Raw genomic sequence first — 24,476 nt, 5'->3', positions numbered from 1 at the left:
CTTTCACTCCGTCGGCCAGCGGTATACTGCGGGGCGTGGGCTCACTCCCTGCAGTGTACCGAGCTGCCAGGACCTGCAGTGACGTCACTAATCAGCTGATGGTCACGTGACCATCAGCTGATGCTCACCCTGGGAACATTCGCAAGAATGTTCCCACGGTGGTTAGCTCACTGGGGCTGATCAGTTGATTTTACACCCCTGTCAGTATACATTGCTGTCTTCTACAGCAATGACATAAGTGATGGCTGATGTCACTGCTGTAGAAGTGACTCAGATCATCGTTGGACACTCTTTGGTGGTACATGGACTGCGTCGTTGACAGCGGACAGGTGAGGGATATGTTTGTTTTTTTACGTTTATTTCAGGTCGAGGGCTTTGAGGAGGCGTGTAATAAAAAAAAATTGTAGAACCATGTGTGTTTTATTTAATTAAACTTTATTCTGGCCGTTTATTGAAAAGGCGGCGACCATTTTACTACGCGGTTAGTAATTGGGGCATCTTATAGCAGCTTGGATTGTGTGCCTCTCCACTCTTCCTCCAGACTCTGGGACCTTGTGGAGAGTGTCAATGACTGCCTTCTGGACATCAGTCAGGTCAGCAGTCTTCCCCATGATTGTGGAGCCTACTGAAACACACTAAGGGACCTTTTTAAATGCTTAGGAAGCCTTTGCAGGTGTTTTTTGTTAATTATTTTAATTTACTGAGATAATGACTTTTGTGTTTTCATTGGCTGTAAGCCATAATCATTAACATTAACAGAAATAAACACTTGAAATAGATCACTCTGTGTGTAATGACTCTATATAATAAATGAGTTTCACTTTTTGTATTGAAGAACTGAAATAAATTAACTTTTTGGTGATATTCTAATTTAGTGAGATGCACCTGTATCTCCCTACTTACTGTCCACTGCCTGTTAGATGAACTCTGGTCTCTAGCAGCTGAGACTCCAAGAAGAATTACAGGAAGCAAGGACGGATTTTTGCTTTTACCTATCATACATGGAACAGATAAAGCCTGGTGATCTCCCTTTCATGCCACTGATAATCCTCAGTTCCTCATTTTCCTCTATTATTACCATTAAAACCCCTGTTCTCCACTTCTACATACCAGATTATCTGCACAATCCGAGAATTTTCTACTATGTATGGCTATGTTTAGATGTAGCTCACCAAAGGTTACAGTGTCAGCACCAGATACTGTGTCTAATAGCGTGAATAAAAACATACATATGCAAAAGGGGCAGTAACTGAACTGGATCCAACAGGGGATGATAACCATAGCTATTCATGCTAATGTCACTATGTTGTCAGCTTGATCTCTCCTCTCTGTCAGTAGTTAGTATAATGTTGTCTGCCAGGTTGATCTCTCCTTTCAGTTTCTGTCTTGGCTGTTTTTAGTTCTCCATCGCTGTCTCTCACTATTTTGTCAGGACAATCCATCTCTCCTCTCTGTCTCTATATATTGTCAGCTCCATCTCTCAGGACTCACTTACTATTCTGTTAGCATGACTCATCTCTTCTCTCACTATGCTGTCACCTTAATCTCTGTTGACTCTCACTATTCTAATTCTAATCTGCTGCACATCCGCTGATGAACCCCAGTGACCTCACGACACCGCCGCTGCGTGAACCTGAACAGTAACACGGACTTCTTGAGGAAGTTCGAGGTCGGTGGCCGAACACTAGATGTTTTGGTATGGACCCCGAACTTTACTGTTCAGGTTCGCCCATCTCTAATTACGAGTCATCGCAAAGCGGACATGTTCCTCTGTGTGTCATATGAAATATTTATTTTTTTTCTTATTTCAGGTAAAAGTATGGCTTTCAGAGGTGACAGAGGCAACGATGAGCAACCCATGGAAATGATTAAAGTGTCTCATCTGAAGTAAGTGCTCCTGTATTGCCGCACAGCAGCGTAAATGTTATGGTGAAGGATATAGATGGCAGTGACCTTTGCTTCTCCGGAGTCATTTCAGTATGTGGCAGATTTCTGCATTTTCTGCTCGAGATACAGATTTACTATAGCAGCAGTGCTGATACTTCTGCTCCTACATCATGAAGAGACAATGATGCAGAACTGACATATATCCTTATGTGTTCCAGGCAGTACCTGGTTGTGGTGTTTAAAGACAAGCCGATGGAATTGTGGGATATCAGGACGTGCACCCTGCTGCGGGAAATGTCCAAGGTCTTCCCCACTGTAACAGCCTTGGTATGTTCTGATTTTCCTTTTATGGACGACTAATTCATTGTAGTTAAAGGGGTTTTCCCACAAACAAAGGTTAATTTCAATCAATAGATCTTGGAATAATAATAATTTCCACAATTGGATGTGTTTAAATAAAATGTTCCTGTGCTGAGATAATCTTATACATGTGCCCCTGCTGTGTACTGTGTAATGGCTGTGTCTGACCATACAGGAACATGGTCTGATCATACCAAATACACAAAGAGAGTATATAGACAGGACAGCAGGGGATCGCAAGATGATCGCAAGATCCACAGATGTATCTTTAATTAACTGAGATGTTGCCAAAAAAACGATCAGAAGCTTCCAAACACATGACGTTATCATATGAGCAGTCCAGAGTTGATTAAAGGCATAGTAATCTTAGTGTATGTAAACTTTTGACTTTGCAGTAAGTAATAAAAATGCCTTAAAACATTCTCTCTCTCTCTCTCTCTCTCTCTCTCTCTCTCTCTCTCTCTCTCTCTCTCTCTCTCTCTCTCTCTCTCTCTCTCTCTCTCTCTCTCTCTCTCTCTCTCTCTCTCTCTCTCTCTCTCTCATTATTCTGGCATTTGGCAAATATTAAAAATGATGGAAATCCTAATTGACCTAAAACGGGAAAGGTTTATTCTGATTTCATGTCAGATATTGAGAAAAACATGCAGATGTGTCTCTTTATATAGTGTATGGAAACTTCTGGTTTCACCTGTACATGCTGTCAGATACACTGTTATAGCACGCTATATTACGCAGTGCCACAACTGAACACTTATACTATATTCACTTTACTTCTGTAATCTGTAGGATTACGTGAAATAGTCAAAATATCTTCATGCATAAGGAATTATTAAAGGGGTTGTCTCATGTTTTTTGTTCATGAGCGCAGGAAGACTGACCGTTCGGACCAGCGGCATAGTCGTACTGCTGGCTCGAATTGTGCAGCATCAGAGTAACCCAAGGGGCTAAAAAATGGATCCAGCTTCAAGGCAGTGCTTGCAAGCTATAAAGCAAAGAGCTTGTGAGCGTGTGCCCCTCGCCTAGGACACCAGCCGCCGCTGATGGAGTGCAGAGGTGGCCGGTGACCTTGGCAAGTAGCACTTGCCTGATAAATCCCTCATTGATCCAATACTGCGGTTCCTCCACGGTCTCTGTTAACATCTTTTCAGCGATCCTGTGCCATAAATCGCTGTCACTCCCCTCAGCAGTGGTGCTTGCATGTGCGACACAAAATTGCGGAGATTAGTGATTGATTGAACCGACCATGTGGATGTACGGCACAAGATTTCTACAGGTAAATAAAGACCGCCGGGAGATTTATCAGGTGAGAGCTGGTGCCTTTGTTGTTATAAGCTATTACTCCCCTTTGGACAATTATTTCAACTCTGGAAAACCTCTTTAAAATTTGTTTAAATCATCTTGAAAACAACATTTATCACCTACTCACAGGATTATAAATGTATGAGGGGGTCTGACTGATAAACCCCCCACAATGCAGGAATGGTAAGGGAACCAAAAGTCCTCTTGAGGACAGTGAGCAGACAGTGACTGGATCAGTGAGTGCACGCTTTCTACCACTTGGGGTACTTTGGCACCCCTAATCATGTAAACGTTGGAGTCCCAGTGGTTGGACTCCCAATGATCGTACATTTACCACCTATTTCTCAATAGAAGATCCATGTTATTTATGGGACAAACCCCTGAAAGGGAATCTGTCAGTAGTTTTTTTGCTAAGTAATCTGACTGCAGGACGAGTTAGGGACATAGACCCTGATTCCAGTGGTGTTTCACTTAGTTTACTGGGTGCAGAAGTTCTGATACAATCACTGTTTTCTCTGCTGCAGATTTCTGAATGCTTAGCCCTGTATAACCCTGCCCACCTTGGATTCTGTGTACACTGTACATTGACAGAAAGCTGGTAATTGGTGGTTGGGTTGGACCTGGAGGTACGAGACACCTAGTCCTCTAATGATAATCTCCTGCCGATAAAACACTGATTTTCACTGAAACAGCAAAACACTTCCTGGTAATTGACACATGGCTAGAATCAGGGTCTCTGCCCCTATATCATGCTGATCTCAGATTACATAGCAAAAACTTGCTGACTGATTCCCTCTAAATTTAGCACCTATATTATTGAGGACCAGGATTGAGGAGGGAGGCAGAGAGGAATCTCCATGAAAAGACGTGGCTGGAAAGAGTCTGAAGAGGGGTCACAAAACGAGGGTGTCAGTGACCCCACACCTAACACGTGTTTGTTATAAAAAATATATCTTATATGACAGAAGGGTTTTTAGACTCCCTCAAGTACCCAGTGGTGGGGGCAACTGGTACCTCTGCACCCCTTGTAGATGTACTGCTGTTTTTTGTGGCGGCTCACAGCAGTACCTAGTATATACAGTGTGTTATATCCATAGGCCGTGGCATAAATGTCTGACTGGCAGGGGCACACCCCATTGATTTTGTGTGCCCACTTTTGTAAACGAGAGAAGGAGACGACAGGCAATTTTGCAGCAGTCTTTGAAGTCTATGGGGAATAACAGCTGGGTGAACGTTGTTTCTGTGTCTCACATGGAAGTCTACACTCAGAATATTTCCTTTACTAAATCTTTAGAGCGCATGGGATGGTAGAAAAATTGAGATGACATTTTGTAATGATGTAATTGGTGTAATCACCAGGCCATACCTGTAGCCGTAAACCTTCCTCCATCCACACTTTCCACTGGCTTCATTTTTAAAAATCCTTTCCAGGACTCAGTGTCGTGTCCCTCGTCTTCATTTTGTAACTTTTCATCAGCCAGTTATATGATTGTTTCAGGTAAAGCATTTTGCTCTGTGATCTCTGAACATTTGATTTCTATTTTGCTCGGCATTATAACTACAGCTTCTACGTCTCTGTCTCTCAGGAGTGGTCTCCTTCCCACAATCTGAAGAGTCTTCGTAAGAAACAGATGGCCGCTCGCGAGGCGATGGCCCGTCAGACAGTCTCTTCAGACACTGATCTGAGCAGTGTTGAGTCCTCAGTCATCAGGTGAGACATCTGCCGGATCCCGAACACTGTACTAATAGTTCAAAGCCTCCTCACCATATTCTGTATGTCACGGTTCAGACAAGGAAGAGGAAAACTGCATTGGAAATTGAGAAGAATGGGCAAAGTGTGTAAATCCAGCTTGCTGCTAATGAGACATGTTTTATAGTATAGGCTACTGCCATGAATATAACATAGTTATGATCTGACCTAGACAGAGGAACAGAATGGAGCTCGGCTAGCCTAAGCAGAAGGCTATATGTATATGCTTGGAGATGCTCAAAGGGAATCTGGCACTCTGAATGATGACCCTACACTATTTTGTGTCTGAATAGCTGAAGAGACACAGATTCCAGTGATATAATTGTTATTTCTGAACTCACTTCTCCTCCTCCACAGTAATCCTGCAAATGTCTGTGCTCCGTATGCTACTGAGGCATTTAGGAGTCCCGGTGACTGTCAGAGTTTAGGAGTCCTGAGGATGCATTACCATGAAGAGCATGGATCGCTTCTCTGTTTACTGCAGGAGAGTGAAATAAAATTGTGGGAATCTGTCTCTTTTCTGATATCCACACAGTCTAGTAGTTTAGGGTTGTTTTTCATGATGACAGATTTCCCTTCAAAAGGACTTGTCACTTACCATAAACTTGTAATTTTTCACCTGATGTAAATGCCGCTGTTCTCCAGAATCTCGCGTTGTTTCTTTTGTTCTTGCGCCCCTCCACTCCTGAGATATGGCCCTCTCCTCCTTGTATGTAGATCTAGTATTTTTAGGCAAGAGGGGCCCGATCATCGAGAAGACTCCCACAGAGAAAATGTCAGGAGCAAGCCCCGATTTACATACATGGAGGAGGTGGGAATATCAGAGAGGCGCAGGGACTATAGTAAAATAACTCCGGATTCAGGAGAACCGCAGCATTTACACCAAATAAAAAAATACCTATTTATTTATAAGTGTCGGGTCCTCTTTAAAAATTGCATCTTAGTCTTAAAATAGCGGATCATGGAGAAGTCATGTAGGAATAGGATCTGCCTTTAATTGGTTTTGCTCTTATAAGTATAACAGATTGAACCATTGTATTCCTATTGTTAGTTTCCTGTTACAGTTCCATTATCCGGAGATGACGGCAATGTTAGTTATGATGCATAGACTGTCATCTTACTATCAGCCTCTTATTAGGAATGAACTGATCAATGGGGTCCAGCTTCTGTAACCCCCAGTGATCAGCTGTAACAGGGGAAGGGTATGGCCGACTATACATGAAGCAATACATGGCGCCAATTGTATGAATGTCCATATAATACAGAAGTGGAAGGGGTCTGCCAGGGTGGGCACTGCTGGCACTAAGCTCTGCCTCACTCTGTATCTGTATAGACGCCATGCCTCCCCCATGCCGTTACAGTATATTGCTTTCCTTGTCCATGTGGGCAGTTTGGTAGAAGAAAGATCCAGACTTCTATAAAAAAGCACATTATTCTGAAGCGCTGATCACAGGAGCTGCTGATTTGCCATTTCTTCCTTTGTGGGCACTGGCTGTGTATTAATGCCGCACTAATGAGGCCATTAGAAAGATGAGTGGTAAAGAGAATTACTAAGTATCGGCTGCAGCCTTCACCTGCTGGATTAGTCTGTTACAGGAGGCCGAGAGCAAGTCGGAGCTGAGCCAGAATATCTCTGCTCGGGAGCACTTTGTGTTTGCAGACACAGATGGGCAAGTTCATCACCTGACTGTGGAAGGGAACAGCGTGAAAGACAGCGCCAGGATTCCCCCAGATGTGAGTTCATCGCTTTGCTTTTGTGCCAATGGCAGGTCTGCCCTGCGGGCATGCGGAGTGCGAGGAGTCAGCTCTCTGCAAAGCAAATTAACACTGTGGAGTTTTTGAGTCGTGATTTTCTTCCTGAGTTTGTTTCATTCATTTTATGATTGGTGACGTTGATTTACCAAACAGCAGCAGCACATCACCGGTTTCCCTATACCGGTCATCATTATGGAAATGAACTGGATTATATCATGTATATGTCAGAGTCCGTGGTGTAAGTTATCTGTACGGTGACAAAATAACCTTGATAGCACAGGATTTGTTTAAAGATGTACTGTGATCTTACACCAAAGATGCCGACTGCATGAGACTAGAGAATTATCCAGCACTTAAGACGGTAAAAGTCTCAGAGGTCGGACTTTACAGATCATACTGCTAAAATGTTATTACTTCGACCCCCCCCCCCCCCATCCCCTCCCCCAAAAAAACAAACATAGGATAGGTAAAGATTTGCAGACCGTTGGGGTTCTACCACTGGGACCCCCAGCAGTTGGAAATCTGGGCTCTGGAACCCTGAGACAGGCAGGTATCTTCATTCCCATCTGTAAAGGGAGTTTGTTAGTAGGATGAACCCTCCTATGCCGTCTATATGGGCATGTAGGTCATAGAATCTTGAATAAAATGATACCTTGATATCTGCGATCTGATATTTTGTTCAAGAGAAATCCACATTTTTCTTAATATATAAATGAGCTGTTAAGATCTATGGGTGGAACACAGATCTTTTTGAGAATTTGCTTCCAGAACAGTTATTCTTGAGAATCTGCCTCCAGGTATTTACAAAGAGGGGTTACCTGTGTGAGACATGTAATGACTGACAGTCTGCTCTCTAGATCTACATGTCTCACACTGGTAACGCCCCCTTTCATGTAAAATAAGCCCTGGAGACATCTGTGTCCGGCCCATACATCTTAACATCTCATTTACATATTAGAAAAAAAACTTGAATTTCTCTGGAATAAGACATCGGATTTGAGATATCAAAGTATTTTTTTTTTATTCAACCTTCTATGACCTACATGCCCATGTAGACTGCTTAGGAGGGTTAATCCTACTGACAGATTGCCGTTAATGGAGTTGAGGTCCACAAGTTCGGCCTCCACTGCATTTAATGACAATGGGACTGTCCGAGAAAGCGGAGTACTGTTCTATTCTTTTTTTCGAAGTCCCGTAGATAATGAATGGAGCAGAAGTGGAGTATGTGCACCTCCTCTCCATTTAGGATGGGTCTGAGGAGCCTGGAATGCAAATAACTGTTCTCGAAATCACTGTGCAGCAGTCAGACCCTCTGTAGTCATCAAGTTATCCCATCTCCTATAGATGGGGAGAATGACCCTGTAAAGCATATGCCAGTACATACTTGTGTCTAAATGCCCACCAGGTGATGCCACCATAGCTCAGAAGTAATTACTTTACATTTGCCTGGCATTCTTTGTAGCTCATAAAAAGCTGAACGCTATTAGAAAGCCCCAGGACCCCTTCTGTGCTTTTCAATTAAAATCCTCTTTTCATCACTTGCTTATATTTGTGTGATGTTGTGTTGTTGTTTTTCCTTGTAGTCGACTGCTGTAACATTTTTTGCTTTATAACATTTGCCATGGACAGGGCAGTATGGGAAGCATCTCCTGCATTGCCTGGAAGGGAGACACCTTGGTCCTGGGGGATGTGGATGGAAACTTAAACTTCTGGGACCTAAAAGCCCGAGTCTCAAGGTGAGTGTGTTAGAGAGAAACAGTCATTTCTGGCCGGTCACATCAGTTCATGAATAGTGGTGGTCTTCACTGTTCACACCAAACTATCTGTACACTATTGGTATAGTGTCTGTTTCTGTGGCTTTTAGAATGTTCACTTTTTTTTTGTTTAAATATTGAGGGAAATTCTGATTCAAAATGGAAAATATTTTTGCATGTAATTTGGACTCCAGAACCAGTTATAGATTATTACTATTATATATATTTTTTTACCTCTGAAGTTGATTAGTTTGAACGTGGTGGGGTTTACAAGGCAAAAAGGAGCTGCACTGTCCCCCTAATCTCCTGGATTTAAGTATTCCAATTATTATTATTTTTTTTTTCAAAAGTAGTTCAGCTCTGTGGTAATTATTTAGTACATCTGTTTATAAAGGTTGGAGGCCTGTTTTTCTGCACCACATCCATCCCTTGATTCCTTCAAGCAGCCATAAAAATAAAAATAAATGATCAGGTTGTAGTTGCATGCAGCCACCACTAGAGGGACTCATGGGCTAACCGAAGAGTTTTGGAGGCAGAAGTGGGAATATGTCACCACTTTGGAGATATCAGACCTCTACTATGGGCATACAGGTGATAGAAAAGTAAATCTATACTTACCTGTATGGCCCATAGCAGAGGTCTGATTGCAGAGAAATCTGTTTTTATAAACTCCGACTTTCAAAGGCTCGGCCAAGAAATCCCTGCCTATGTGCGTATTATTCCCTTAAATCCACGCCTATCTGCTTAATTATCATATTCCCCCCTCCCCTGCACGTCACAGGGTCCTGTGCACTGTGCTCCCTGACTTCCCGGGCATGTGCAAAGCGCCGCTCACATAGAGCTCACATAGCGCGCGCTTTGCTTCATCCCGACCCTGTCTGCCTGTGCACTGCGCCGCAGGTTTCTATTGCGCAGGCACCGGGGAGTCATTGTCACTTCCCGGCGCCTGCGCAATAGAATCCTGCGGCTCAGAGCACGGAGAGACATGGCCGGGATGAAGCAAAGTGCGCCCGGCACAAGAGGGAGCTGTGACGTGTGTGTGTGGGGGGGGGGGGGATATGATAATTAAGCATATAGGTGGGGATTTGGGGGAATAATAGGCACATAAGCGGGGATTGCTTGGCATCCAGAGGATGCCAAGCCTGTGAAAAACGGAGTTTATAAAAACAGATTTCTCTGCAATCAGACCTCTACTATGGGCCATACAGGTATGTATAGATTTACTTTTCTATACCCTGTATGCCCATAGTAGAGGTCTGATATCTCCCAGGGGGTGACAGATTCCCTTTAAGGTTATGTGCACACAGTGCGTTTGTTCCACTCAGAAATGGGCCAAAAATGCATTGCAAACCTTTTCCCATGATTTCCTATGACATTTTGCAAGATCTGTGCACATGATCAGGATTTTTCCTGACTGAATTTCATGTTCAGAAAAAGCAGCAGCATGTCCATTCCTTGTGCCTTTTGGCTTGTGTTTTCCAATACAATGCATTGGAAAAAAACGCATGGCAAAAACGCACAAAAAAACGCATAAAAAATGCTGCCAATTTTCCGCAGCGTTTTTGCTGCCAAAAGATGCAGAAACGCTGCAGAAATTTCTGCAAGCAATTCCTGATTGAGCACACATAACCTTAGGGTTTTCTTACAAGGAGTAATATCTGCTGCAACTGTCTGGTGCAGGGGTCCTTTAACAAACTCCTCCTCAATCCCCCAACACCTCCAACTCCAGAACCAGTCAGCATGAAACTAAGGCCACGGCCCCACTATCCGTGTTTGGCCAGTATTTTTTCTCAGGAGTGGGAGCCAAAACCAGGTGAGGAACAATCAGAGAAAAGGTATAATAGAAACAAGTTACCAATTCTGCATTTATCACCCACTCCTGGTTTTGGCTTCCACTCCTGAGAAAAAATACTGACCGAATACTGATACTGGGGCTGTGGCCTAACACTGGCAATCCCTGATTGCCAGAGGCGAGTATAAATAGTAGGGGGAATGTCCAACACTGAACAGCTGAGACTATCAAAGCTGGAAAGCTCCAGAAGCTCTCAACTTAACAGTTTAACCCTTGCACTGCTAACAGAAACCTGCACTGTGTAATATGATGGTGAAGTGCTTCTACTGCTTCTAATCCATGTAGTAGTACGTAAAAAATCAGATGCCGCGGTCTTCTGCCACCTCTCTGTCGCGGTAAACTCTTGACAGTAAGGCTGCATGCAGTTGCTCGACTATGAAGCTCCTGGCGGGGGCACAGTGTTTTGTTTGATTTTATGGAAAAACTAACAATATTGCAACATAAGCATACATGATTGTTAAGTAACATAATCTGCCTAACTAGACTGAGAGTAAATTGCCCTTGTAATAGCAGAGTGCTGCGCGCACAATCGCAGACTCCTCAGAGATGATCCTTCCCATGGTGGAAGCTTAGATGTATTAGGAGTCCATTACGGTGAAATACTGAAATGAGCTTATGAGTAAAATCCATCAGCCGTTTTAGCGATTTTTCCCTACTGATGTCTACGGGTTAATGGAAATACTGACCTTTTGTATATACATCAGTGATCCTGTGACTGTCCCGAGTTGTGAACCTCTGAAATTTAATTGTTAAAAATTGCTAATGTTATCTTTTCTATATGACTTTTTGTCTCAGAGGAATGCCAACCCGCAGGAACGGTGTATGGAAAATCCGTTTTGCTCCAGGGAAAGGCAACCAGAAGATGATGGTGCTGTATAATGATGGGGCAGAAGTTTGGGATACAAAGGAGGTAAGTGTCTTAATAGTCTCTCCCAGGTAATGATTTACATACTGTGTGTTATGTAGAGCTGGTTTCCCCAGCCAGTAGCCCTGTAGCCACTTTGGGATCTCTCGCATTGTGCATGTGGATGCCTAGCCGTTGGCATCTGCACCAAGTAATAGATGGCTTGTTATGTATTTGAATGGGAGTAATATAATACTAAAATAGTAATTTATTCCAGCAATAAAATTATTTTGTATTGAGAAATTAAAGGGGTTGTCTATTGCTGTATAACTCCTTATGAATGGCTCCCGGGTTCTGGATAAAGTGAAAAAAAAAAACCTATATCCACCCCCTCCCATCCCCAAGACTGGCATAGCTGCTTTGCTTTCAGCTCTGTGTCCCCCACAGGTTTCATGACACATAACCGCTGCAGCCAATCTGCAACCACTGATCAGCTGTAGGCTTCACAGTTTTGTCCAAGCTGAAGAACAGTGTTTTTTCCGACAATTTTGGCTGTGATCTCCTGCAGTGTCTGTTGTTTCTTACATATAAACCTCTTTGCTTTTTACATTGAAAAAACGTTCAAGGTAATTGTCAGTTTCTATTGGCATTGATTACAGTCTTGAACTACTGTGGTATTGCTATATAATTACATGGATGCTCTATAATGTGACATGGGAACCCTTTTATCTAGCGCTTAGTTCCAGCAGACCACTTACTAAAAAATATGATTAATAGTGTGGAAGCATTAATTAACTTTCAGTTGGGCTTCAAAGGCATACTTGTATAAAGTGACATTTCGGTCTCCACTTCTTACGCTGTGGCACAATTGGTATGCATAACGAAAAATATTGTGCAGACCCCATATTAAATTGAAGCCAAGGCTGGCCTGTAGAACATCTGTACAGAGCTTTTCACTGGTGCACTCTGGCATAGGCTGTCTAACCATGCCCCTGAGGAACAATGACCCTGAGCAGGGCCGTCGTCAGCACCCGGGCAAGTGCCGGGGGCCTTGACCATTAGGGGGTCCACTCGCCATCTGGGCCTGGGCTGCTCCCCCAGCAGCTGTGCATGGCGCAGTTTGATGGGCGTCACTTTACCAGAAATGGTCACGCGCAGTGCATTGTGCGACTATGTCTGCTAGTAATGACATGGCCGGGTCGACACTGCATCTTTTAGTTTTGCTTGTGTGTTGCTCTGGCCACATTATTACTAGCAGACATGGCGCACTGCTCGCGGTCATGTCTGGTAAAGTGACGCCCATTAAAGAGCTCCAGCGGCCCTGCACAGCTGTTGGGGGCGAGTGGGGCCCCCTAATGGTCCAAGGCCATGTCTAAAAGTGACGGCCATTAAACATGCACCAGTAGCCCTGCACAGCCACATGCTAGAGGAGCTGGACTGGAGACAAGACTGTTGCCAGCTTCCCCAATCCCCATATTAAAAATATTTCTAGTGTGTGTATGTCAGTGTGTATGACTGTATATATATTTGTCTGTTTTATATGTGTTTTTATGAATTTGTTTTCAAATATGTATGTATGCCTGTATGTGTACATATTTGTGTATGTGAGTTTCTGCATATTGTATCTGTGCATATCTGTGTAACGTGTGTGTATGTCTGCGTACCGTGTGCATGTCTGCGTACTGTGCGTGTGCGTGTCTGCGTACTGTGTGCGTGTCTGCGTACTGTGTGCGTGTCTGCGTACTGTGCGTGTCTGCGTACTGTGCGTGTGTCTGCGTACTGTGCGTGTGTCTGCGTACTGTGCGTGTGTCTGCGTACTGTGCGTGTGTCTGCTTACTGTGCGCGTGTCTGTGTACTGTGCGCATGTCTGTGTACTGTGCATGTGCGCGTGTCTGCGTGTGCGCGTGTCTGCGTACTGTGCCTGTGCGCGTGTCTGCGTACTGTGCGCGTGCATGTCTGTGTGCTGTGTGTGCGCGTGCATGTCTGCGCGCTGTGCGTGCGCGTGCATGTCTGCGCGCTGTGCGTGCGCATGTCTGCGTGCTGTGCATGTCTGCTTGCATGTCTGCGTGCTGTGTGTGCGTGTGCATGTCTGCGTGCTGTGTGTGCGTGTGCATGTCTGTGTGTGCGTGCATGTCTGCGTACTGTGTGCGTGTACATGTCTGCGTACTGTGTGCGTGCATGTCTGCGTGCTGTGTGCGTGCATGTCTGCGTGCTGTGTGCGTGCATGTCTGTGTACTCTGTGTGTGTGCGTGCATGTCTGCGTGCTGTGTGTGCATGTCTGTGTACTCTGTGTGTGCGTGTGCATGTCTGCGTGCTGTGTGCGTGCGTGTACTCTGTGTGCATGTCTGCGTGCTGTGTGTGCGTGCATGTCTGCGTGCTGTGTGCGTGCATGTCTGTGTACTCTGTGCTGTGTGTGTGCATGTCTGTATACTCTGTGTGTGTGTGTGTGTGCATGTCTGCGTGCTGTGTGTGCATGTCTGTGTACTCTGTGTGTGTGCGTGCTGTGTGTGCGTGTGCATGTCTGCGTGCTGTGTGCGTGCACTGTGTGTGTGTGTGCATATGTGAAGGATGAGGTGGCAGGCTGGGCCCTGTGTTGTATACCTATCTTTCTCTGCCGTATCAGTGCATCATGAATCATGGTATGTATTAAATGGGCCACTGAGACTCTTTCGCCCGGGGCCCATGAAAGCCTGGAGCCGGCCCTGCCCCTGAGGAACATATGCAGGAGGATCAGTTACAAATTTGCAGTATGCATTTGCAACATTTTATGACACAATATAAATTAGTGACATTTTAACTCCTTGTCAGCGGTTTTACGAAATTCGAAAAACAAATCTGTTTTGTGTCCAAAAACAACTCTGCTCTTTCCTATCAGCGGAAATAATAAATCCAGCCCTCTAATATTATTTACTACACAGTTATGCGGCCACATAAGCATCAGGCTGCAGTGCACTGTGTGTTACCACCTCTCTATCAGCTTTTGCTCCAGTAGCTCATTGGTAGGATCAGATCAGCTAGCCTTCATTCCCCGCATACATCATAGAGCCTTGCGCTTACATGACTCTTGTCTCCTGTCCTTCTGTGGGTCAGGTTTGATGGGTACTAACCAGTGCATACTGGGAACCTCCCCAGAATTCCTGCCATTTTGGAGATGATCTGACCCAGTCATCTTCACTTTACAATTTGTCCCTGGCCATTATTTTTCTGCTTTATCACATTACCTCTAAGAACTGAATGATCATTTGCTTTAAACTACACTGCTCAAAAAAATAAAGGGAACACTCAAATAACACATCCTAGATCTGAATGAATGAAATATTCTCATTGAATACTTTGTTCTGTACAAAGTTGAATGTGCTGACAACAAAATCACACAAAAATCATCAATGGAAATCAAATTTATTAACCAATGGAGGCCTGGATTTGGAGTCACCCCCAAAATTAAAGTGGAAAAACACACTACAGGCTGATCCAACTTTGATGTAATGTCCAAAATGAGGCTCAGTATTGTGTGTGACCTCCACGTGCCTGTATGACCCCCTACAACGCCTGGGCATGCTCCTGATGAGGTTGCGGATGGTCTCCTGTGGGATCTCCTCCCAGACCTGGACTAAAGCATCCGCCAACTCCTGGACAGTCTGTGGTGCAACGTGACGTTGGTGGATGGAGCGAGACATGATGTCCCAGATGGGCTCAATCGGATTCAGGTCTGGGGAACGGGCGGGCCAGTCCATAGCTTCAATGCCTTCATAGAATCATAGAATGGTAGAGTTGGAAGGGACCTCCTGGGTCATCTGGTCCAACCCCCTGCTCAAAGCAGGATTCACTAGATCATCTCAGACAGATGTCTGTCCAGCCTCTGTTTGAAGACGTCCATTGAAGGGGAACTCACCACCTCTCGTGGCAGCCTGTTCCACTCATTAATCACCCTAACTGTCAAAAAGTTTTTTCTAATATCTAATCTGTGTCTCCTCCCATTTAGTTTCATCCCATTGCTTCTAGTCTTTCCTTGTGCAAATGAGAATAAAGATGATCCTTCTACAATGTGACAGCCCTTGACATATTTGTAGACAGCTATTAAGTCTCCTCTCAGTCTTCTTTTTTGCAAGCTAAACATTCCCAAATCCTGCAACCGTTCCTCATAGGACATGGTTTGCAGACCAGTCACCATTCTGGTCGCTCTTCTCTGAACTTGCTCCAGTTTGTCTATGTCTTTTTTAAAATGTGGTGCCCAAAACTGTACACAGTATTCCAGATGAGGTCTGACCAAAGAGGAGTAAAGTGCGATAATGACTTCACGTGATCTAGACTGTATGCTTCTGTTAATACATCCCAGAATTGTATTTGCCTTTTTTGCTGCTGCATCACACTGTTGACTCATGTTCAGTCTATGATCTATTAGAATACCTAAGTCTTTTTCACATGTACTGTTGCTTAGCTCTATTCCTCCCATTCTGTATATGCTTTTTTCATTTTTATTGCCCAGATGTAGTACTTTGCATTTTTCCCTGTTAAAAACCATTCTGTTGGTTGCTGCCCACTGCTCCAGTTTATTTAGGTCTTTTTGAATCCTCTCTCTCTCTTCTCTAGTATTAGCTATCCCTCCTAGCTTTGTGTCATCAGCAAATTTAATCAGTTTACCCTCAATTCCTTCATCTAAATCATTGATAAAGATGTTGAACAATACAGGTCCCAGGACGGAGCCCTGTGGTACCCCACTTGAGACATTCATCCAGCTGGATGTGAAGCCATTTACAACCACCCTTTGAGTCCGATCACTAAGCCAGTTATGAATCCACCTAACAGTTGCCTGGTCCATTGCATACTTGGTCATTTTTTCAATAAGGATGATGTGAGATACTTTGTCAAATGCTTTGCTGAAGTCAAGATATACTATATCTACAGCATTTCCCTGATCCACCCAGTCAGTGATTCTGTCATAGAAGGAAATTAAGTTAGTCTGACATGACTTGTTAGTTACAAACCCATGCTGACTCTGGTTAATCACTTCATTCTTATCCATGTACTTACATACATGTTGTTTAATAATTTGTTCAAAGATCTTTCCTGGTATAGAAGTCAGACTCACCGGCCTATAGTTCCCTGGGTCCACCTTCTTCCCCTTTTTGAAGATAGGAACAACATTTGCTCTTCTCCAGTCTTCTGGGACTTCTCCTGTTCTCCAAGAATTTTCAAAGATTATGGAGAGTGGTTCTAAAATTTCTTCTACAATCTCCTTCAGTACTCTGGGGTGTAATTCATCTGGACCTGGAGACTTGAACTCATTTATGTTAGCTAAATATTCCCTCACAATCTTTCTGTTTACTGATAACTTGGATTCCTCTATTCCTTTAAAAGGACAGTGAACATCAGTTGATGTTACATTTTCTTTCTGAGAGAAAACAGATGCAAAATAGGAATTAAAAAGTTCGGCCTTCTCAACATCCTCTCTTACCATTTCTCCATTTTCATCCTGTAAAAATCCTATAGCATCTTTGACTTTTCTTTTACTTTTGACATACCCCCAAAATCCTTTTTTATTGCTTTTGACATCTCTTGCAAGCCTTAATTCATTGTCAGCTTTAGCTAACCTGATACGTGCCCTGCAGGATCTGCAGACTGCATTATAATCTTCTTTAGATATGCCTCCCTCTTTCCATTTAATAAACATTTCTTTCTTTCTTTTTAGCATGTGTTTAAGTTCTGTGTTCATCCATCCTGGTTTCCTTAAATGCTTCCCATTCTTCCTACTTTTCGGGATTGTTAACGATTGTGCTTTGAGAATCTCATTTTTAAAAATTTCCCATCCTTCCTGGACATTTTTGTCCTTAAGGACATCCAGCCATTGGATCCCTCCTATTCTCTTTCTGAGTCTCTTAAAATCTGCCTTTCTAAAATCTAACCTTGAAGTTTGAGTCTTCACATGTCTTCCTCCTCTAGTTATCCAAAATTCTATAATAGCATGATCGCTGCCTCCTAGGGTCCCAGCCACCTTTACCTCCTCAACCATTTCCTCCCTGTTTATAAGGATTAGATCCAAAGTAGCAGATCCCCTTGTTTTCTCCCCATACCTTTTGGAAGATAAAGTTGTCAGCAAGAGAGGATAAGAATTTGCTTGACCTGTTAGTTTTACTTGAGAGAGATTCCCAACAAATGTCTGGATAGTTGAAATCTCCCATGACCACTACGTCATATTTTTTGGAGAACTTGGTCATTTGATACATAAAGAGTTCATCCATATCTTCAGCTTGCCCAGGTGGCCTGTAGTAAATGCCTACAATGGTGTCCTTTCCGTTGTTCTCTCCTTGTATTCTTACCCAAACAGTTTCCACAGAACTCCCAGTCTCTGAAGCTTCAATCTCTGTGCAGATATACGCTTTTCTAACATACAATGCAACACCTCCTCCTCGTTTATCAAGTCTGTTTCTTGCAAATAAGTTGTATCCTTTTAGCCTTTTATTCCAATCATGTGTATCGTCCCACCAAGTTTCAGTGATTCCAATGACATCATATTCCTTTTCCTGCATTAGTAGTTCCAATTCTCCTTGTTTGTTGCCCATGCTTTGTGCATTTGTATAAAAACATTTTAGTTTGTGATTGGTTTCTCTTCCTCCCATATTTTTATTATTTAGATTTTTTTGTCTTTGTTCTTCTTTTCCACTTCCAGTAGCAGAGATCTCAATAGTATTTGTCAGCTGTATGGCTTTCTGGCCTTTTGCTTCCCTTCCCACATTGTTCTAGTTTAAAGCTCTCCTGATGAGTGTAGCAAGGCGATTTCCAAATACATGTTTTCCAGTCTTCGTAAGGTGCACCCCATCTCTAGCAAGTAGTCCATCGTATAGGTAATTCATTCCGTGATCCAGAAATCCAAATCCTTGTTGACGGCACCATCGACGTAGCCAGTTGTTCACCTGTAGAATCTTATTCCACCTCATTGTTCCATGGCCATCCACTGGGAGGATGGATGAGAAGACCACCTGCGCTCCCAATTCTTTCACTTTCTTGCCTAAGTCTTCAAAGTCACTGCAGATGGTTTCCAGGTCCTTTCTTGCGGTGTCATTTGTCCCCACATGTATTAGCAGGAATGGGTAGTGATCTGTAGGTCTGAAGAGTCTTGATATCCTGTCAGACACATCTTTAATTTTTGCTCCTGGAAGACAGCACATTTCTCTTGAGGTTATGTCTGGTCTGCAGATAGCGGCCTCTGTTCCTCTTAACAGGGAATCCCCCATGACCACCACTCTCCGTTTTTTCTTCACAACATTCTTCTTTCTCCATCCAGGAGGATTCTGAGGGCTTACAAGGTTATTCATTGCTGGCAAAGTCTTATCTTGCTGTATTTCTTCATGGTTCTCCTGTGTGAGAGCCTGGTACTGGTTCCTGAGCAGTATGGGTGCTGACTGCCTCTCGATCCTCCTGCTTCTGTGGGTCACATGCTTCCATTCCTCTGTTTCGTCAGGTGCAGTTCGAATTTCTTCTCTTTCTGAATCATGAAGAGATAATTCTGCTCTGTCTAAGAACTCTTCACCTTCCTTAATGATTTTCAAGGTAGTTAACCTCTCTTCTAGATTTCGCAACTTTTCCTCCAACAGGGACACAAGCTTGCATTTCTGGCATGTGAAGTCTGGCTTTTCCACTGGCAAGTCTGTGAACATGTAGCAGGATATGCAGCTCACCAAATGGCTCCTGGACTCTTCCATGTTCTTATTGTTAATGTTCTGAAAACAGTGAAAAAAGCTTAAAAAAAAAAGCTTCAAAATGCGCGGTTTACCGATGTCCTCTTTTCAGCTCCAACAGCCAAAATCCAGTGTTCTTTGAGCTCGCGGAGACTCTTCACTTACCCCAAAATGCAGTGGGAATATGCAAATTATCTCCTCAGGATTCCTCCCCCTTCATCTTGCAGGAACTGCTGACACACTCCAGCCACATGAGGTCTGGCATTGTCCTGCATTAGGAGGAACCCAGGGCCAACCGCACCAGCATATGGTCTCACAAACGGTCTGAGGATCTCATCTCGGTACCTAATGGCAGTCAGGCTACCTCTGGCGAGCAAATGGAGGGCTGTGCGGCCCTCCAAAGAAATGCCACTCCACACCGTTACTGACCCACTGCCAAACCGGTCATACTGAAGGATGTTGCAGGCAGCAGATCGCTCTCCACGGCGTCTCCAGACTCTGTCACGTCTGTCACATGTGCTCAGTGTGAACCTGCTTTCATCTGTGAAGAGCACAGGGCGCCAGTGGCGACTTTGCCAATCCTGCTGTTTTATGGCAAATCCCAAGCGTCCTGCATGGTGTTGGGCTGTGAGCACAACCCCCATCTGTGGACGTCGGGCCCTCATACCACCCTCATGGAGTCGGTTTGTAACCGTTTGTGTAGACACATGCACATTTGTGGCCCGCTGGAGGTCATTTTGCAGGGCTCTGGCAGTGCTCCTCCTGTTCCTCCTTGTACAAAGGCAGAGGTAGCGGTCCTACTACTGGGTTGTTGCCCTCCTACGGCCCCCTCCACGTCTTCTGGTGTACTGGCCTGTCTCCTGGTAGCGCCTCCAGCCTCTGGACACTACACTGACAGACACAGCAAACCTTCTTGCCACAGCTCGCATTGATGTGCCATCCTGGATGAGCTGCACTACCTGAGCAACTTCTGTGGGTTGTAGAGTCCTTCTCATGCTACCACGAGTGTGAAAGCACAACCAACATTCAAAAGTGACCATAACATCAGCCAGAAAGCATTGGTACTGAGATGTGGTCTGTGGTCCCCACCTGCAGAACCACTCCTTTATTGAGGGTGTCTTGATAATTGCCAATAATTTCCGTCTATTGTCTATTCCATTTGCGCAACAGAATGTGAAACTGATTGTCAATCAGTGTTGCTTCCTAAGTGGACAGTTTGATTTCACAGAAGTTTTATTTACTTGGAGTTATATTCTGTTGTTTAAGTGTTCCCTTTATTTTTTTGAGCAGTGTACATCCTTCACCTTGACGGGTACCATTGTAGAGAGATAATAAATGTTATGCAGTTCACCTGTCAATGGTTATATAGGGGTTGCTCACATCTGGGGCCAATTGTTTTCTTTTTTTTTCTTTCTTTTTTTTTTTTTAACTTAAATGCATGATTTTGGGGCTAAAAAAAATCATTTTTGCAATTTTTGGTTTCATTAAAAATTTTTCACTGTTTAACTTTTAGAGTCACATTTAATTCTGATGTGGTTTGTGCTTATAAATCAGCCGAGAAGAGATCCTGTTGGATCCTCAGAACGAGTTTGAGTCCTTTATGGATTCTGAGTTAACCTAGTAATAAACGCAGAAGCCAAAGGTGGAAAATTCTGCCAAATTTTGAATGAAACCCAATTACAAAATTATTTTTTAGCTAAAAATAGATGCATTTAAATGAAAAAAGTTATGATTGATCATATCAGGTTTTGGGCAGTTCACAAGGAGAGATAATGGACAACCGCTCTTGGATTTATAGTGGCTGACATTGTGGATAAAACTTGTACCGGTGAATTATAACTGTTTTTACAATTCCTGGTGCGTTATTAGTGTAAGACATAGCGATGAATGTGTAGGTAATGTTATCTTATACTTTCCTTAAGCAGCTTCAGATGGTGAGTTCCATACGTACCGGAAGAAATATGAATTACCGTGTGCTGGATGTGGACTGGTGCTCGTCCGACAAAGTCATCTTGGCTTGTGATGATGGATGCATCAGAGTCCTGGAGATGTCCATGAAGCCCGCTTGCTTCAGAATGGATGAACAAGAGCTGCTAGGTAAATTACTATGTGACCAGCAATAATATGAGAAATCAGTCGCCTCACTTTTTTTAAAATATAGAGGATTTTTTACCCATGGATTGGAGAAATTTTCAAATCAGCAGCAAGCAAATTAAGTTGTGTCTGCATTGTCTAAACGCTGCCTACAGCCGCATTTGTGAAGTCGATTCTTTGTTCCCAAGATTTGGTTGCATTTTTTGTTGGGTTTTGGTGCAGAAGTTAGTTCCACAGAGTGTAGTTACAGGGTGCTTGTAACTCAGCCTTATAGTGGTTGATGAACGGCTAATGGAGTTGCATATAATTAAAATAGTGACCGTGCCACTCTTGTCAATGGTCTTCATTGAGGCTGAACTCCAGAACCAGAGACAGCCCGTCTATAAGAATTGTGCGGCTTTTAGAAGAAGTTATGGAGCAAATTTATTCCTTTTTTTCGTGCAGTCTTGGATCAGAAAATGCTGGAACCAGAGACTGAGAGTAAGATGTACAAAATTCATTAAAGTGAACCTGACAGCTTATTCGTCTGCTCTATCCACAGGCGGCATGTATCAAGCACTGGCTGTATGATCTCAGACAGGTATATTTGACTCTGAAATTCTGTAGATTTTCAGAGAAAACCATACTATAATAGCCGCCGGGCACCGAGCCACACAGGAGACTAGTCGGACAGGCAGGTCCCCAGCAGCTTCTCCCCACCTGCTGCCCAAATGAGACCTGTCAACCCAGGGCAGCAGGTGGGGAGAAGCCACAAGCGACCCGCCTGTCCAACTAGTCTAGAGCACAGCTCCATCCTCGGCGGCTATTAAAGTATGTTTTTCTCTGAAGCGCCGCAGCATTTCAAACATATCAGAGATCATACATCCAGTGCCTGATACATTCGTCCTGTGGATCGGGCAGATAAATCCACTGTCAGGTTCACTTTAATTAAGCTGCGCTCATCTCTTAATGTGCTGCGTCTTTCGGCTGTGTCAGAAAATGTACTCCGGTTACAGACTGGAGTATATTTCTATATGTACATAAACCATATCCACTAACGTTTATAAGGATGGCAAAGGCTGCTATATATTTACCGCAACTTAGTGACTTTTTAAAGCCAGTTTTATTGGGTAAAAAGTGTTTGTTTTTCTCATCTCTTCACCGCTTCAGAATACTTACCAGTAAACATCCAGATTTTTTTTTTCTTCCAAGAATCCCTTCTGTCCGTGAGTTGTGTCGTCCACTTTCATCTGTATTGCACCTCATCTCCAATTACTTGAAATAGCTGAAAGGTGGGGTTTGGTACAGGAGGCGATACTAGCTGCCTATAGACATTAATCTTTGTATTCATCTGGTTCGGATGACAATCGAATTGTTATTGTTTACCCCGCAGAGGGTGAGCAGCATCACGTTGTCCAGCAGCCGCTCCTGCGGAGCTGTGCATGTTTATTAATGGAAGGCTCAGGTGTGAGAACTGCAGTCCGGTTTCAGATGGCAAAGGAAATCACCTGAGACCCCAAATGGTTGTACAGTGATAGTTTTGTATCCTTACAGATCCCGTGTGGTGTCCATACTTGCTTCACCCAAGAGCATCCCTGGTGCTTAAAGCTTTCCTGCTGCACCAGCCCTGGGGGGAGAAATACTCCTTAGACATCTCCAGCGTGTAAGTTGTTTAGTCTTCCATTAATACATTAGAAAGAGAATGTTTCCTACATGGGTTTGATCATGTCACTTCTAGATCTTGTACTATAAGACATGTAGGCAGATCATTCCCACAATCCTCCTGCTACACCCTTGTCTTCTCCTTTTAGGACCACGATTCATAGCTTGTCATGGGCTGAATAGTTGTATTCCGCTCTGGCAATTGAACATTTATTAAAACCCAACCTCCTATCGATTACAGCAGCCCCTGAGTTGTCACTGAACTAAGGAGAAAAGTGTGTGTCATAAGTCACCTCCAGACACTGCTTACGCCACAGTATTATAGTCCACTCCATGAAAAGGGATAATAATGTCATTTGCAAGTTGACTTATTTCCTAGAAGCAGAGACACTCTGGTCCCATCAGCCGTGTCTGACACTAAAGCTTCACATGGATAAACTGTAATACCAGACAAAGGCTGTGGGCCCTGGGTGTCGCTGTTTCTAATCTCAGAGGATGGTTATATAATAGATCCTTACATTATCCGTCAGCTTCCTGAGTTTGTGCCACAGATTTATAGTTCCTAAAAGTAAAAATCTTTTTATGTTCTTTCATTAAAGTGATTACCCAGAGCACGATGACATCAAGAATCTGATCCAGCAGCAAATCAACGCATTGCCCAAGTGAGTATCGACAAGACTGTGCTAATAGAGAGACAAACTAGAGGACAAGGCCGTAATGTGCAGTATAGGAGCACGCACTGGAAAGTGTAATGCATTTATGATTCACATACACCAACATTCCAACCATCATTTACTTGACCGCTGCAGGCAATCACTTGTCTAAGCCGTCCCATTCCATACATACAAACATCACCATTAAGGCCAGTGACTAAGGCTAGTAACTTTTCTACTTCTCCCCACAGTGATCTGAAGGATCTTATTCTGGACGTGGAGTTCACCCTCCTGCAGACGTGCCTACTGGTTGCCAGGTATAGTAAAGCCTTCCATGCTTAGCTGCCCAGGGGTCTAGTGCCACTCAGGCCACTTCATTGCAGCTTCGTATCATATTAGGATTGCCAGAACAATCCCATCAGATAGGTTCTTATTGTTTAGCTATAAGGAGGGTCACAGAACAAGCTGTAGTGTTTTCAAGGAGAAAAGGTCTCTGCTTTAAACTGGGGTCAAAGTAGTAATTTTGTCCAATTATTATCACATAGCTATGAGATGTGTCATTCTTATTGCCGCCAGGTATTTCTCAAAAATCTTCTCCATAAACCGGCATCTTCAATTCATATAGTTACATAGGTTGAACAGGGCTGTGGAGTCGGAGCCCATTTTGAAGGAGTCGTAGTTGGAGTCGGTATAAAATATATATATATATAAGAATTTGGGAAAGTTATGAAATGTCCTATTCCTGATCTAAGGGTCTAGACTTTTAGCTGAGATGAATCTGTGCTACTGTAAATTTATCACTTAAACATGAGTCATGTATGAGGGAGTCGGAGTCGTGGAAACTGAGGAGTCGGAGTCGGAGGTTTGGCTTACCGACTCCACAGCCCTGAGGTTGAATAAAGACCTAGGTC

General features: G+C 43.6%; 1 protein-coding gene across 4 annotated transcripts in view; it reads left to right on the top strand.

Annotated features, from left to right (window-relative positions):
• WDR11 (WD repeat domain 11) overlaps positions 1-24,476 on the top strand; it is an 81,045-nt gene that overhangs the window by 41,703 nt on the left and 14,866 nt on the right. For 2 of the 4 annotated variants that reach the window (XM_073685382.1, XM_073685381.1), the window contains exons 13-22: positions 1,812-1,887; positions 2,106-2,214; positions 5,133-5,257; positions 6,883-7,030; positions 8,681-8,787; positions 11,453-11,567; positions 21,103-21,274; positions 22,805-22,913; positions 23,512-23,574; positions 23,817-23,882. In XM_073685382.1, coding sequence (XP_073541483.1) covers positions 1,812-1,887; positions 2,106-2,214; positions 5,133-5,257; positions 6,883-7,030; positions 8,681-8,787; positions 11,453-11,567; positions 21,103-21,274; positions 22,805-22,913; positions 23,512-23,574; positions 23,817-23,882 — 1,090 coding nt within the window. Of the gene's footprint in view, positions 1-1,811; positions 1,888-2,105; positions 2,215-5,132; positions 5,258-6,882; positions 7,031-8,680; positions 8,788-11,452; positions 11,568-21,099; positions 21,275-22,804; positions 22,914-23,511; positions 23,575-23,816; positions 23,883-24,476 lie in introns of all 4 variants that reach the window. The other 2 variants (XM_073685380.1, XM_073685379.1) reach the window with 1 other exon arrangement.

This window comes from Phyllobates terribilis, unplaced genomic scaffold (genome assembly GCF_046119375.1).
Source record: "Phyllobates terribilis strain yellow unplaced genomic scaffold, ASM4611937v1 Scaffold_5__5_contigs__length_657084704, whole genome shotgun sequence".
NCBI classification, from domain to species: domain Eukaryota; kingdom Metazoa; phylum Chordata; class Amphibia; order Anura; family Dendrobatidae; genus Phyllobates; species Phyllobates terribilis.
The sequence above is the reverse complement of the archived record's forward strand: the minus strand, read 5'-3'. Positions and strand labels throughout refer to the sequence as shown.